General features: G+C 35.1%; 1 protein-coding gene across 2 annotated transcripts in view; it reads right to left on the bottom strand.

The window, feature by feature from the left end:
- The window catches only part of NAPG (NSF attachment protein gamma), a 38,368-nt gene that overhangs the window by 15,333 nt on the left and 10,182 nt on the right, over window positions 1–12,853 (bottom strand). The window contains exons 3-8 of one of the 2 annotated variants that reach the window (XM_090285153.1): window positions 12,386–12,470; window positions 11,646–11,663; window positions 10,962–11,022; window positions 7,620–7,729; window positions 7,441–7,507; window positions 7,088–7,158 (exon numbers count right to left, since the gene is read on the bottom strand). In XM_090285153.1, coding sequence (XP_090141279.1) covers window positions 7,088–7,158; window positions 7,441–7,507; window positions 7,620–7,729; window positions 10,962–11,022; window positions 11,646–11,663; window positions 12,386–12,470 — 412 coding nt within the window. The remainder of the gene's footprint in view (window positions 1–7,087; window positions 7,159–7,440; window positions 7,508–7,619; window positions 7,730–10,961; window positions 11,023–11,645; window positions 11,664–12,385; window positions 12,471–12,853) is intronic. The other variant, XM_090285154.1, reaches the window with a different exon arrangement.

Genomic DNA, 12,853 nt, shown 5'->3' with positions numbered 1-12,853 from the left:
GGGCAATAGGAGCTATTGGATGTATTCTAATCATTATACTCTGTGCTAAGATGCCTGTGTAAACTGATTGCCCATGATTACATCCATGAAAAACAAGTAGCAGGTTTTATTGGTCTCTACCATATTCCACTCTGTTAAAAAAGGAGGTACTTGCATGGATAAGAAAACAAGACCCATATATATGCTGTCTACTAGAGACCCATCTCAGAATAAAAGATCCACACAGACTGAAAGTAAAGGGATGGAAAAAGGTATTTCATGCAAATGGAAAGAAAAAAGAAGCTGGGGTAGCAATACTTACATCTGACAAGAATATACATTAAAACAAAGGCTACAGTGAAAGACAAAGAAGGATACTACATAATTATAAAGGAAGCAATCCACAAGAAGAATGCAACTTGTATAGATTTATGGACCCCACAGAGGAGCACCTATGTAAAGCAAATCTTGATGAACACAGAGAGGAATCAAGAGTAATACAGTCATAGTAGGAGATTTTAACACCCCATTAACATCAATGGGTAATCTTCCAGACAGAAAATCAACAAGGAAACAATAGCCTTAAATGACACACTAGATCAGATGGATTTAATAAACATCTTCAGAGCATTTCATCCAAAGCAGCAGAATATACATTTTTTTAAGTATACATGAAACATTTTCTAAGACAGACCACATCAGCACAAAAAACAAGTCTCAATAAATTTAAGAAGACTGAAAAAATATCAAGCATCTTCTCTCACCATAGTGGTATGAAACTAGAAATCAATCACTGGAAAAATACTGAAAAACACACAAAGACCTGGAGGGTAAATAATATGTTACTGAACAAGAAATGAGTACAATGAGATCAAGGGAGAAATCAACATACCTTGAAACAAATGAAAATCAGAAGACAACCACCCAAAATCCATGGGACACAGAGAAAGCAGTCCTAAGAGGGAAAGTCATAGCATTACAGGCCTATCTCAAGAAATAAGAAAAATCTGTAATAAGCAATCCAACCTTATATTTAAAGGATCTTGGAAAAACAAAAACAAAAAACAAGCCCAAAGGTAGAAGGAAGCAAATAATAAAGGTCAAAGCAGAAATAAATGGAATAAGAGTCTTAAAAATATGATAGAAAAGATCAATGAAACCAACAGTTGGTTCTTGGAAAGGTAAACAAGACTGACAAACCTTTGGCTAGACTTATCAAGAAAAAAAGAAAAGAGGACCCAAATAAATAATATGAGAAATGAAATAGAAGAAGTAACAACTAAAATCAAAGAAATACAAACGATAGTAAGAAAATATGAAACTATATGCCAACAAATTGGAAAATCTGGACGAAATGGATAAATTCCCAAAACATACAATCTTCCAAAACTAAATCAGAAAGAATCAGGGAATCTGAATAGACAGATTACACCAAGTGAAATTGAAGCAGGAATCAAACAAACAAAAGACCTGGACTGGACAGCTTCACAGCGGAATTTTACCAAATATTCCAAGAACAACCACCTGTCCTTCTCAAACTATTCCAAATATTCAAGAGGGAAGACTCCCAAAATCAATTTACAAGGCCAGCATTATCCTAATTTGAAAATCAAATAAAGACATTACAAAGAAAGAAAATGATAGGCCAGTATCTCTGATGAACATAGATGCTAAAATCCTCCACAAAACATTAGGAAACTGGACACAACAATACACTGAAGAAATCATACACCATCATCAAGTGGGATTTACCCCAGGGATTCAAGGTTGGTACAATATCTGCGATACACTACACATCAATAGATGCAGAAAAAGTATCTGATAACATCCAGCACCCATTTATAATACAAATTCTCAGCAAAGTCAAAACAGCATGGTACTTGCATAAAAAGTCATATAGATTCAATGGAACAGAACAAAGAGCCCAGAGTAAACACACGCCTTTATAGTCAGTTAACATTTCACAATGGAGGCAAAATCATACAATGGGGTAAAGAGAGTCTATTCAATAAATATTATTGGGAATATGAACAGATATGCACAAAAAAATAAAACTAGACAACCTTCTTACACCATACAAAAAATAAACAAAATAGATTAAAGACATAAATGTTAGACTCAAAACCCGAAGAATCCTAGAAGAAAACGTAGGCAATAAAATCTTAGGACATTCCTTATAGTAATATTTTTTTCTGACATATCTGCTCAGACAAGGGAAACAAACAAACAAAAATAAATGGGACTACATGAAACTGAACTTTTGCACAGCAACAAAATCCATCAACAAACTAAAAGACAAATCACTGAATGGGAGAACATATTTGCCAATGGTACAGCTGATAAGGGGTTAATATACAAAATTTACAAATAACTTACACAACTCAACACACACACACACACACACAACACCCCACAAACAAGCCAATTTAAAAATAGGCAAATGACCTGAATAGACACTTCTCCAAAGAGGACATACAGATGGTCAATACACATAAGAAAAGATGCTCCACATGACTATCATCAGAGAAATGCAAATTAAAATCACAATGAGGTGTCACCTCACACCTGTCAGAATGGCTATTATCAATAAATCAACAAGCGTTGACAAGAATGTAGAGAAAAGGGAAACCTCATGCACTATTGATGGGAACGCAGATTGGTGCAGCCACTGTAGAAAGCAATATGGAGTTATGGAGTTACCTCAAAAATTTTAAAAAGGAACTGCCTTATGACCCAGCGTTTTCATTTCTGGGAATTTATCCAAAGAAACCTAAAACACTAATTCGAAAGAATATATGTGCCACTATGTTCACTACAGCATTATTTATAATAGCCAATATTTGGAAGCAACCCAAGTGTCTATCAGGAGATGAGTGAATAAAAAAGCCGTGGTACATTTACAGAATGAAATACTACTCAACCATAAAAAAGGGAAATCTTACCCTTTGCGACAGCATAGATGGACCTGGAAAGCAGTATGCTAAGTGAAATAAGCCAGTCAGAGAAAGATAGTGCCATATGATTTCACTCATGTGGAATCTAATGAATAAAATGAACTAACAAGGAAAACAATGACAGACTCATAGACTGACAGCAGGCTTATAGCTGTCAGAAAGTGTGGGAAGGAGTGCTAGGGAGGTGGTAGAGAGATTGATCAAAAAAGAAAAAAGAAAAAGATAAATAACTCATGCATATGCACAACGGTGTGGTGACTGCCAGGGAAAGCAGGGTATAGCAGGGATAAATGGTGATGGACGGAGACTTGACTTGGGGTGGTGAACATACAAAACAGTGTACAGGTGATGTGTTGTAGAACTGTGCACCTGAAAGCTGTGGAATGTTGTTAACCAGTATCACCCTAATAAACTCAATAAAAAGGAAAAAAATGGAGATCTAAAAGAAAAGAAAAAAGAAAGTGGGATTCTCTTTCTTACTGGGGATTATAGCAAAGCTCTGCAAGAGTTCTCTGGATTGTGGTCACTGTGAGCCAACCACACAATGTGCCAATCTGCTCAGTTGCCTCAGATCTTTGGACAGCACTGGAACAGAAAGTCTCACAGGTAAGCCAGGTAAACATGTTGGAAAGGCCTTTCCCAGGAAGAAATAAGGACACTGGTCTAGAACTGACTTAAGGCCTCCCAGATGTGACCTAAATGAAATCTAACTCATTCCTGCATTACAGCTCTCCAGAAATAAAGAAAAACAGGAGACTAATATCAATAGATTAAATAGGTTAATTTTGCTATACTAAGACACAAACTAAACTATTAAGTTAGAATTAAATCTTAATATAAGCATATTAAATGTTAACAAGCATAAAATTTTAAATTTAATCCCACATTCTATCAGATGTTATTTATACAAGATATAAAATTACCATGTTTTGCTTATTTTCGGCAACTGGTAGCTTCAAATCAGATTATAATCAAAATATATATTCAAGATATTGAAACAGCACATAAATTATCTCAATTTTCTTTTCATTAGTATTGACTCTCTATGTTTTTCTTACCTTGCACTAGTTAAATTCCTGATAGAACTACAGTGGTAGTTAACTTTCAATTCTATCATACTACATGTACCCAGTGATATATATATATATTATTATGTTTTTTGTTTTTTTTTTAAGAGAAGGGACGGAGAAAAAGAGGGAGAGAAACATCAATGTGCAATAGATACATCAACAGGTTGCCTCTTGCACGCCCCAAACGGGGGACCCAGCCTGCAACCCAGGCATGTGTCCTGACTGAGAATTGAACCAGCAATCTTTCAGTTCGCAGGCTGGCACTCAATCTACTGAGCCACACCAGCCAGGTTCCCAGTGATACTTTTAAAAGTACAAAATTCCTTAATATTCCTGAGTAAATTATAATCAATTTTTAAATTATTAGACAATTTTTAAAAATACCTCCACAAAATTAATTTTGTTCAAACACTACATTAAATACTATCATTTTAAATGCATTTTTACTAAATGATAAAAAGGCAATAAAACAAGTTCACAAAGTAAACAAAAGACTTCTTGGTTACCGCAGATTTGTAAATGTCCACCTTTCAAGCATATCTAAATAATCCTCTAACTTCTGCTGCTAATTCAATTCATACTTTCCCCCCTCCATTGACACTGTGAAGAAAACTTAGTCCTTGCTATAAAATAATGATTCTCATACACATATCACAATCAATTAGTAATTTTTTCAGAATGATGGTGGCTACCACCACTAATGGAGTTCTCTTACATAGCTGGAAAATGCTTCCTCAGCTGACTTCCCAAGGGACATCCTAGGCCCCCTCCTATGCTTTGTTACTCCCCCTAAAACACAGTTTTAGATAACCTGCAGTTCAGGACACAAAAGAGAAAAGGATGTGGAAAGCAGAAATACCTTAGGGAAGCTGAAGCAGAGAACACTCCTACACAGTCATCCTACCCCCTGTCTCCAACTTCACTTCTTAGGCCTTCACTGGGGCCTTGTGGAAAGGGACTTAGAGTTCTATGAAGGCACTAGAAGCCTTGTAGGAGGACCATTGGGGAGTGGAAATTAATGAGAAGAGGAGGTAAAGGTATGCCAGACGTGCCTATCTGTCCTGTAACAGAGAGTCAGAACCATTGTCTGTTTCTACAGTGTGGAGCCCTGATCACAGGGGTCAGAATCTGGGTACTACCTTTCAGTCTGTTACAGAGAGAACCTGTCTACAGGTTCCATTAGTCCCATCTGAGTCGCCAAAACTATTACAGAGCGAGAGAGCGTTCTTTCACATGGTGCCTTGGTGTAAAACCCAACCACTAGTGTTGAGGAAAACAGGTCTTTATTTACAATATTCCAACTTGGGGAGGGCAGTGAGCACTTCAGCTCAGAGCCCTGTTCTCCCTCGGGACCCAGCACTTCCCTTGTTCCCCAAAAGGCTAGAAGTCAAAAACATGCCCAGAAGTTCCCCATCCCTTATCTGTCAGCTCTTCCTTCAGGATCTGGGGTACGATGTCATCAGCCTCCATCTAACCGTCCAGGAAAACATGTGCTTTGCCCTTTCAAAGTCACATGGTATTCTCCCTTTCAAAGGAGCATGGAGTTCTCTCTTTCCTTTCCAAGCCACATGGAGTTCTCCTCTGCCCTCCTTGCAAACGCGTGGATCTCCTTTCCTCCTCCCTCTAAAATGACTGCCATCTATTTTTAAATCCCTGACTGCGTCCTCTGATGCAGTGTGTGTGGTACCCAGTTCTGACCATTCACAGAACCTTGTGCAGGCTCTGTATGCTCTTTCTGCACCACTCCATGGTCAAAACCCCTCCCATCTCCTTGGGGCTTTGGAAGAACCAAAGCCATTTGCATAACTGAGACACTAGCTACTAGCCATAGTCATGCAAAGGCATCTTAAAAGTGGTTCCCTTTTCCCAATCTCCCAACCCACAGGCTCTGGGGATTTTTGGAGAGCCCCACTCTGTAACAAGTTCAGTTATTCTGCAACAGCCTGAAACCACCACCACAAACAGTTTTGTTTCTGCAGGAAACCCTTTCAGAGACTAAATTCAATTTATTAGACCACGTATTAATTGGAAAGTGCCAGTTAATATTTAATTTCTAGGAAGCCAAGAGCATTAAATTAAATAAAGGTAATGACCCAAGGCTGATTTATAAATTAAATTGTGCATCATGGTTTAATACAAAGTCCTAATTTAAAAACAAAATAAAAATGTTATTTAGACCCCCACGCCCACAAAAAACACAAATCAATGAAAAAAGATCCTATAAAATCATACATTTAAGTGAGAACATTTACGTTATTAATTCTGTATTTACTCTGATGCTACTCTAAATGTTTGAATTATATTTTAGCATCTGCGGTCTTAATGAAGAAAAAAACTTTAACTCAGTCTCAGAAAGGGATTAATAGATTATTCAGTCATTTCTTTTTTGATTCCTTGACAAAATGTATCTTGGGTCTTTCCTGTCCCTGAAGAGCAAGGCGTAAATTTCAATTAAGATACCTACCTTCAGACTTAGAGTCTCTTAAGGTGTTTATCTTAACTGCTATTAAATGAGATCTCAGCAAACAGAATTTTATGAATGACAGAAATTGTTTACTAAGTTTAAATTGAGGCAAAGTAAAAAATAAAGGAAAATCCAAAAGGGATTCTAGGTTTCCAGGGTCTGTCTGTGCCTTAGGCCATATATTTAAAGGATAAAAAGGTAAATATCTTATATTTAATGACATTATTTGTTTATCAAAAAGCTGTCCATTTTCAGGGGTATTAAGGGCATCTTGTTATTTACACTTACACAGATATTTCTCCTCAAGAAAGAGACATTATAATCTAACCAAGTATCAGATCAAGAAAATTGCTCTCTAGTGCTACCGAGCCAGCTCTTAACCAATAAAAGCACAATGTATGATACTTTTTGAGATTATGCTTTAGAAAAACAGCAGATCTTTTAATATTTAACTCAGTGTGCTGTCTAATACACATCAATTTTTGTACTGGTAACCTGGTGTATCTACGGCTTATACCAAAAAGATTAACAAGCCATTCTCAAAATTACTCAACTAGTTCCAAACATGAAGTAAAGGTATAATATACATGGACACACATGAACAGTTTTGGAAAACTTACCTGCGTCCTCGTACTAGCAGTCTGGAGGTTTTTCCTAGTAATTCAACTGCCTGTCGTAAACGTTCCTCATTCTAAAGGAATCAAACAAAAGACAGCACTGGCTGCTTTAATGTAGTAATATTTTTTTCTCTCCAATAATTATCTAATAAAAAAAGTAATGGCATTCAATATGAGGGTGAGGGGGTTGTGTTGGGAGGGTGACACCGAAGGGCTTAGTTCATTTCATTCTAATAGAAAAAATAGAGTTCAGCTGTGAGCACAGGCAAGTTTTATAAAGTAACTGCTGTTTCTGTTTTCCTAAATATTATGAATCTAAATATTCTAAGTATACTTGAAAAAAAATTCAAACTTACTTCAAACACATTAGCTGTCTGTTGATATAACTGTACAGCTTTTTCTGGATCTACATTTTCTATAAGCCTAAATTAGAAAAGAAAATTTGACTTATATGAGAAATAGAAAACTTGTTTCTAGAAACACTTTAAGACAAAAAGATAATGACTTCTGTGCAAAGACTGTTCCATTCACTCACTTCCCAGCTCGCTCCAATGCCATGGCTGCTGTGTCGGGGGTGCCGTTTTCTAGATACATCATACTGGCTTTCTCAATCAGCTGAACGGCCTCTGGTAGTTTCTGCATCTCCTTTAGGCGAAGGATGCAGCATGGATCAGTAAATGCACCATACTAAATACAAAGTTAATCTAAAATTCAATTATCTTATCCTTGATTCATGAAAGTAAATGAGTCAAACCTTATACAACAAATATACTTAAAATAAAATGCCTTCGCATGATTCCTCTCCACATCAAGCTTCATTTAGCCGAACCAAATATCTATTAGTTAATTTCTATGCAGAATTCATCACTTCATAGAATTTCAGGGAAACTATACAAAGAGTAAAAACCAAAAGGTTTGCTCTTTACTGTTCCATAAGCATTCAAAATTCTTTGAACATTAACTGAGTCCCTACTATACACAAGGACTACATAAAACGGATAGCCCAAACGCTACATCTTATTCACAAGTGCATCTTGTTTGAACCATTCAGTATTTTTAAATCTGGTACTTTCACAAAAGTTGTTTTATGACTTCCTATTTTTAAAAAGTATCAAAACCTACAGCATCAAAAGGCTTGTATTCCCTGATGGAAACAATACGCTGGGGCTGAGTAGCAGCGGTTCAGTTGGAGGCATACCACCTGCTGGAAGCAGACTCATTTCTCCCTGTTTCTAACCACTCTACACACCCAGGCCCACCTGTTTCATCTCAGTCACTCCTCTATGCCCTGAGTTCATCTGAGTTTGCAACCATCTTCCATGCCAAATGCCAGCAGCAGAGTAACTCTACATCATACCATAAATCATAAGTCTCAGCATCCTGTGCACCTCATATCTAATATCTCCATGGCAAAGCTTTTTCTTAGAAACTAAAATAATTCATTTAAAAGCTTGATATAATGTATACAGGCATTATTTACTTAGCGTTGACATGTTATATGTTAATGTAGACTCCATGCTGACACTTCATGGGTTGTTTTCAAATCTGCCTGTTTATTCTCTAAGTTGACAGATTTTTTAGGATGTAAAACTTGCTGGTCTCATCCTTAAGACTTTAAAATATAACCTTTTTATTATTTAGCTAGGGAGATAAATAATACAACAGACTAAAAGATACTACACAAAATAAGTTGCTATCAAACTCAAATGGAATACTAGTTAATATAACCTCAACTCGCAGTGAAAAAAAATCTTTTTGGGGGGGTTACAGAAACCAAAGGTCAAGAAAGAATAGTGTCTATAGTACAGTGAAAGACATCTGGTAGAAAGGGAAGGTAAGTCAAACTGTATTTCACTCACTTTAGTCCTGAGGGATACTTTGGCTTTTACAGAGTATTTCTTTCCCCATTCCTTCACTTATCCATTAGTTAAATAAATACATATTGAGATCTATAATATATATAACATTAGGGGGATTAAAAATATATATCACAGGGTACTATCCTTTATGAGTGTTACTCTCATAGATAAGACACACAGCAGTAGCTATATAAAAAGGCAATATGAAGTACCATCTAAGTTACATGTTTAAAAATTAAGTACCTCTTCCTGCTTTTGCATCAAATCAAGCAAGACTATGAGTAGCAGAGGCTCAACCATAATGCTGACACCTCTCCATTAAAAAAGGAGGGGCTGCCTACTTAAATGTTACACTGTTTTATACTCTTCACCCTGTTCTTCTAGGATGACAAAATCATAAGGAACAAAATTAAAATATACCTATTCTCAGTGGCTTGTGTGCCTTAGTCACCTTATTGCTTCTTTGGAGCAAACAGGATATGAAATCACAACAGCTGTAAAATGACAGAACCAGAGGTTGATCCAACAAGTCCCTGTGTCTCAATCAACAAACTGTCTCTTCCTAAGCCCCTTTAGGGGACAAATGTGAAGGTCTGTATGATAGAGGAAATTTTATTCCTCAGAACCAACTGTGGATCAGGTAGCTCAGGATTCCTAAGACTCCTAATTGTGCTAAGACTATTCAAAAGCATTTAATTTAAATACAAAAGAACACCAGAAAGCATTTTCCTTTATCTTTTTCCCTATCAACAGGTTTACTTTCCCTTCTTTCAAAGCAATGCTTTTCAAATCCTTAAAAGACAGACAAAAAAAAATTTTTGGCCTAATAATCATTGATGAAAACTAGCCTGAGCACAGCTGCTAGACTATAAGCTGAGGCTGTGAAGATTATTTATTATTAGCGGTCTAGCATTTCTGTTCTAAGACAGTATATCCTAATAACAGGCACAAAGTACAATGAGATTTCATGAGGCACCTTCATGTTTCCTTGTCTCAGGGGAAGCTATCTCTCTATTTCTTTATGATACAATTAGAATTCCTGAGTCAAAGACTATGAAAACTCTTAAAACCCCTGATATATATTATGAAAGTATTTTTTAATGACATTAGAAAATCTTCCTGAAAACATTAAATATAAACAATAGGATACAAAACTGTATACAGAACATTACCCATTTCCTATACATGTGAAAATTATGTGAAAAAAAATAAAGATGTTAACAGCAATTACTAACATTCTTAAATCATTTCAGTGCTTGTAAATGTTCTATAATGAGCATGTATTCACTTAAAAATCAATAAGATTACAGAAATTGTAAAAATTAAAAACAAACAGAATAAGTTCTTCAAACAAGGCTTTACAATAATTCAAAACAACTTTTCACCATATGAGAGAACATAAAAATGAAAAGGAAAATGTTCTATTTCGATTGTCACTGGCATACTTAGAGAATCAGTGTCATAAAGCAGTATATTCTGTCTCACAACAGGATTATTAATTCCCAACCTGTTTTTAAGAAGCAGAAATACGAAAAGCAGCATAGCCACATTAACCAAAATATCCCATTCAAAAACAATCAGAGTTAAATCACAACAGTTAAGGCTTTTTTTCTGTTCAATGCCAATTGATATTTATATAAAAAGCAAAAATCTCTCCTTTCTATAATTCATGGGTAGTAAAAAATACATACTTGTAAATTTTTACTACATTAAGATGTCCTACATTTCTCAAAACTGGAGAAACTTCCCACATAGCTCTTTGTTTAGCAATACACTCTCTCCTGGTAACAAAGCTTAGAACCTTGAGGTTTCCAGTTCCCTTCAAAATGTTCTCTCTTAAATTTTACTTTTAAAACTTCCTCTCTTATGACACACACAATGTACCCTGTAGGTGCAATCAGCAATGCTTTCTCTTGCCTTACAGCAAGGAAACTTTTCAACTTCAACATAAATTTACATCAACATTGTGTAATTAATTAATTTTATCTATGTCACAGTTATGACAGAACATTACTGACCTTCAACATCATGCCAGCTTGCTCGTAAGCTCTGCAAAGAGAATAATTTCTCGGATGAGCTCTTAAAGAAAAAGAAGGAGGAGAAACTTTGTACTACACATAACAGAAGTTATTTCACTTTTAACTGACTCAGGCACTACATATTACTTTAGGCTTGTATTAGCACAGAATTTTTTTTCTTTCTTTTTATTTTTGTGGGCAATAATGCCTTAGAAACATCTGAACTGAAGGGATTTTATGTTGCAGATGCAAAATTAAGTATGACTCAGAAAGATTAAATGATCTTCTATTTGACACCCCTAAATCCAAGTTTTGAAATAAATAATATTCTCCCCAAAAGCAGGAGAAGGCTTCCTACTTTTCTCCATAGGCACTATTAGCTATCAAGAAAGAGGGGGAAAAAGGATTCTAACTTACTCGGTTTTTCATAGGTTACTGAACAGAATGGTCCTAACAATATTAATGTGAATTTAATTTAAACACTGTTTATCTTTGGAGAGCTTAGTTTCAAGGTTCAGGAAAAGACTGAAACAAATGGAAATGATTTTTATTTAAGTCAATACAAAAGAATTCACTATTTACAAATTTGTATTTAGAAAAAATTTACTGACCTATGGAAAAACAGCAACATTTAAAACATAATAATCTACAAATACATGAAAACATGGAAGAATATTTACTTACTTGGCAGCGTGAAAAAGGCTGAATGCATATAACAAAGTCAAAATTAAGGAAAAAAAGCAAATTAACCATTTCTAAATATTTACTATTTAAAAGACAACGGTAACTAAATCACTGCCTCAGCTGTGATCCAAAAGGCAAATCCTACAAACAGGTAGAGAAGAAATAATTTAATGCTGGCTGATGTCTCATAGAACTATAAAATTCACAAGAATACCACGTGGATTTTAAGCTAGTTCCATTATGCATTAATCTGAAGTTTTACTAAAATGCAAGGCTATTATAACCATAATTAGTAAGTAAGACAAAATAAACAATTTTCAGTATGTTTTTAAAACTTCAGGAAAATCTTATTTCAAATACATGAGGAAGACTGTATTTTAAAAATATTTATATAGCAGTTTATACATCTCCAATACCTATGCTACCTCTTAATTCTTCAGTGCCTGTCTAGAGATTTTCCTCACTTTAGCCCAAGTAAAACCGCCATCAAACAAATCTAGAAGAATCAAAAATAAACTTTCAAATATAACTCTGCAAAGCAGTAGAGACCTTATGATCAGAAGTGTCTATAAATGCTCCTTCAAAGTTTACATATACATATTGTTTTCTAATCATTCTCTAATTTAAGAGCATTGTATCAAATGTAGCATATTACAAATGTACCAATTTTATAACAAGAGAAAATGCATTTGTCAAAACCATGGAATTGTTAAGTCCTTTTTAAAGGCTGAAAAAGATACGCCCTGTTATTCTCATGGGCAACAGCTTCTCTCAGGCAGGCATCTTTTGCTTGTTCAAACTGTTTGGCATTTTTAAAAGCAACAGCTGAAATAAAACAACAACAAATAGACTTTCTATTTCCACCATTTAAGAAATTTCTAATGAATTGTTACCAAAATGTGCATTGTCTAAAGCATTAGAAAATACATATACTTATTTTAATCAAATAGTTAGGAAGTCATAAAACTTTGAAGTATTACTTTTTCTGAAACAGTTTTCTTACCACATTTTGATAATCAATAACTTCGAAGTATTTTCGAAAGTTTGGTTAATTTCTTATTTGTAGACTATGTCCTACAAATCAGTGCTACTTCCACTCAAAACGAAGAAGTCTTTCTAACACTAACACCTAAGCTTTGAGAAACTACGATAGCATCACTCAAACCAATACTCCCAAGTAACAGGTACTGTAACAAAAAACAGTACCT

The sequence above is a fragment of the Furipterus horrens genome, unplaced genomic scaffold, assembly GCF_987537825.1.
Source record: "Furipterus horrens unplaced genomic scaffold, mFurHor1.1.pri manual_scaffold_8, whole genome shotgun sequence".
Lineage (NCBI taxonomy): Eukaryota > Metazoa > Chordata > Mammalia > Chiroptera > Furipteridae > Furipterus > Furipterus horrens.
This window is presented reverse-complemented; position numbering and strand designations above follow the sequence as displayed.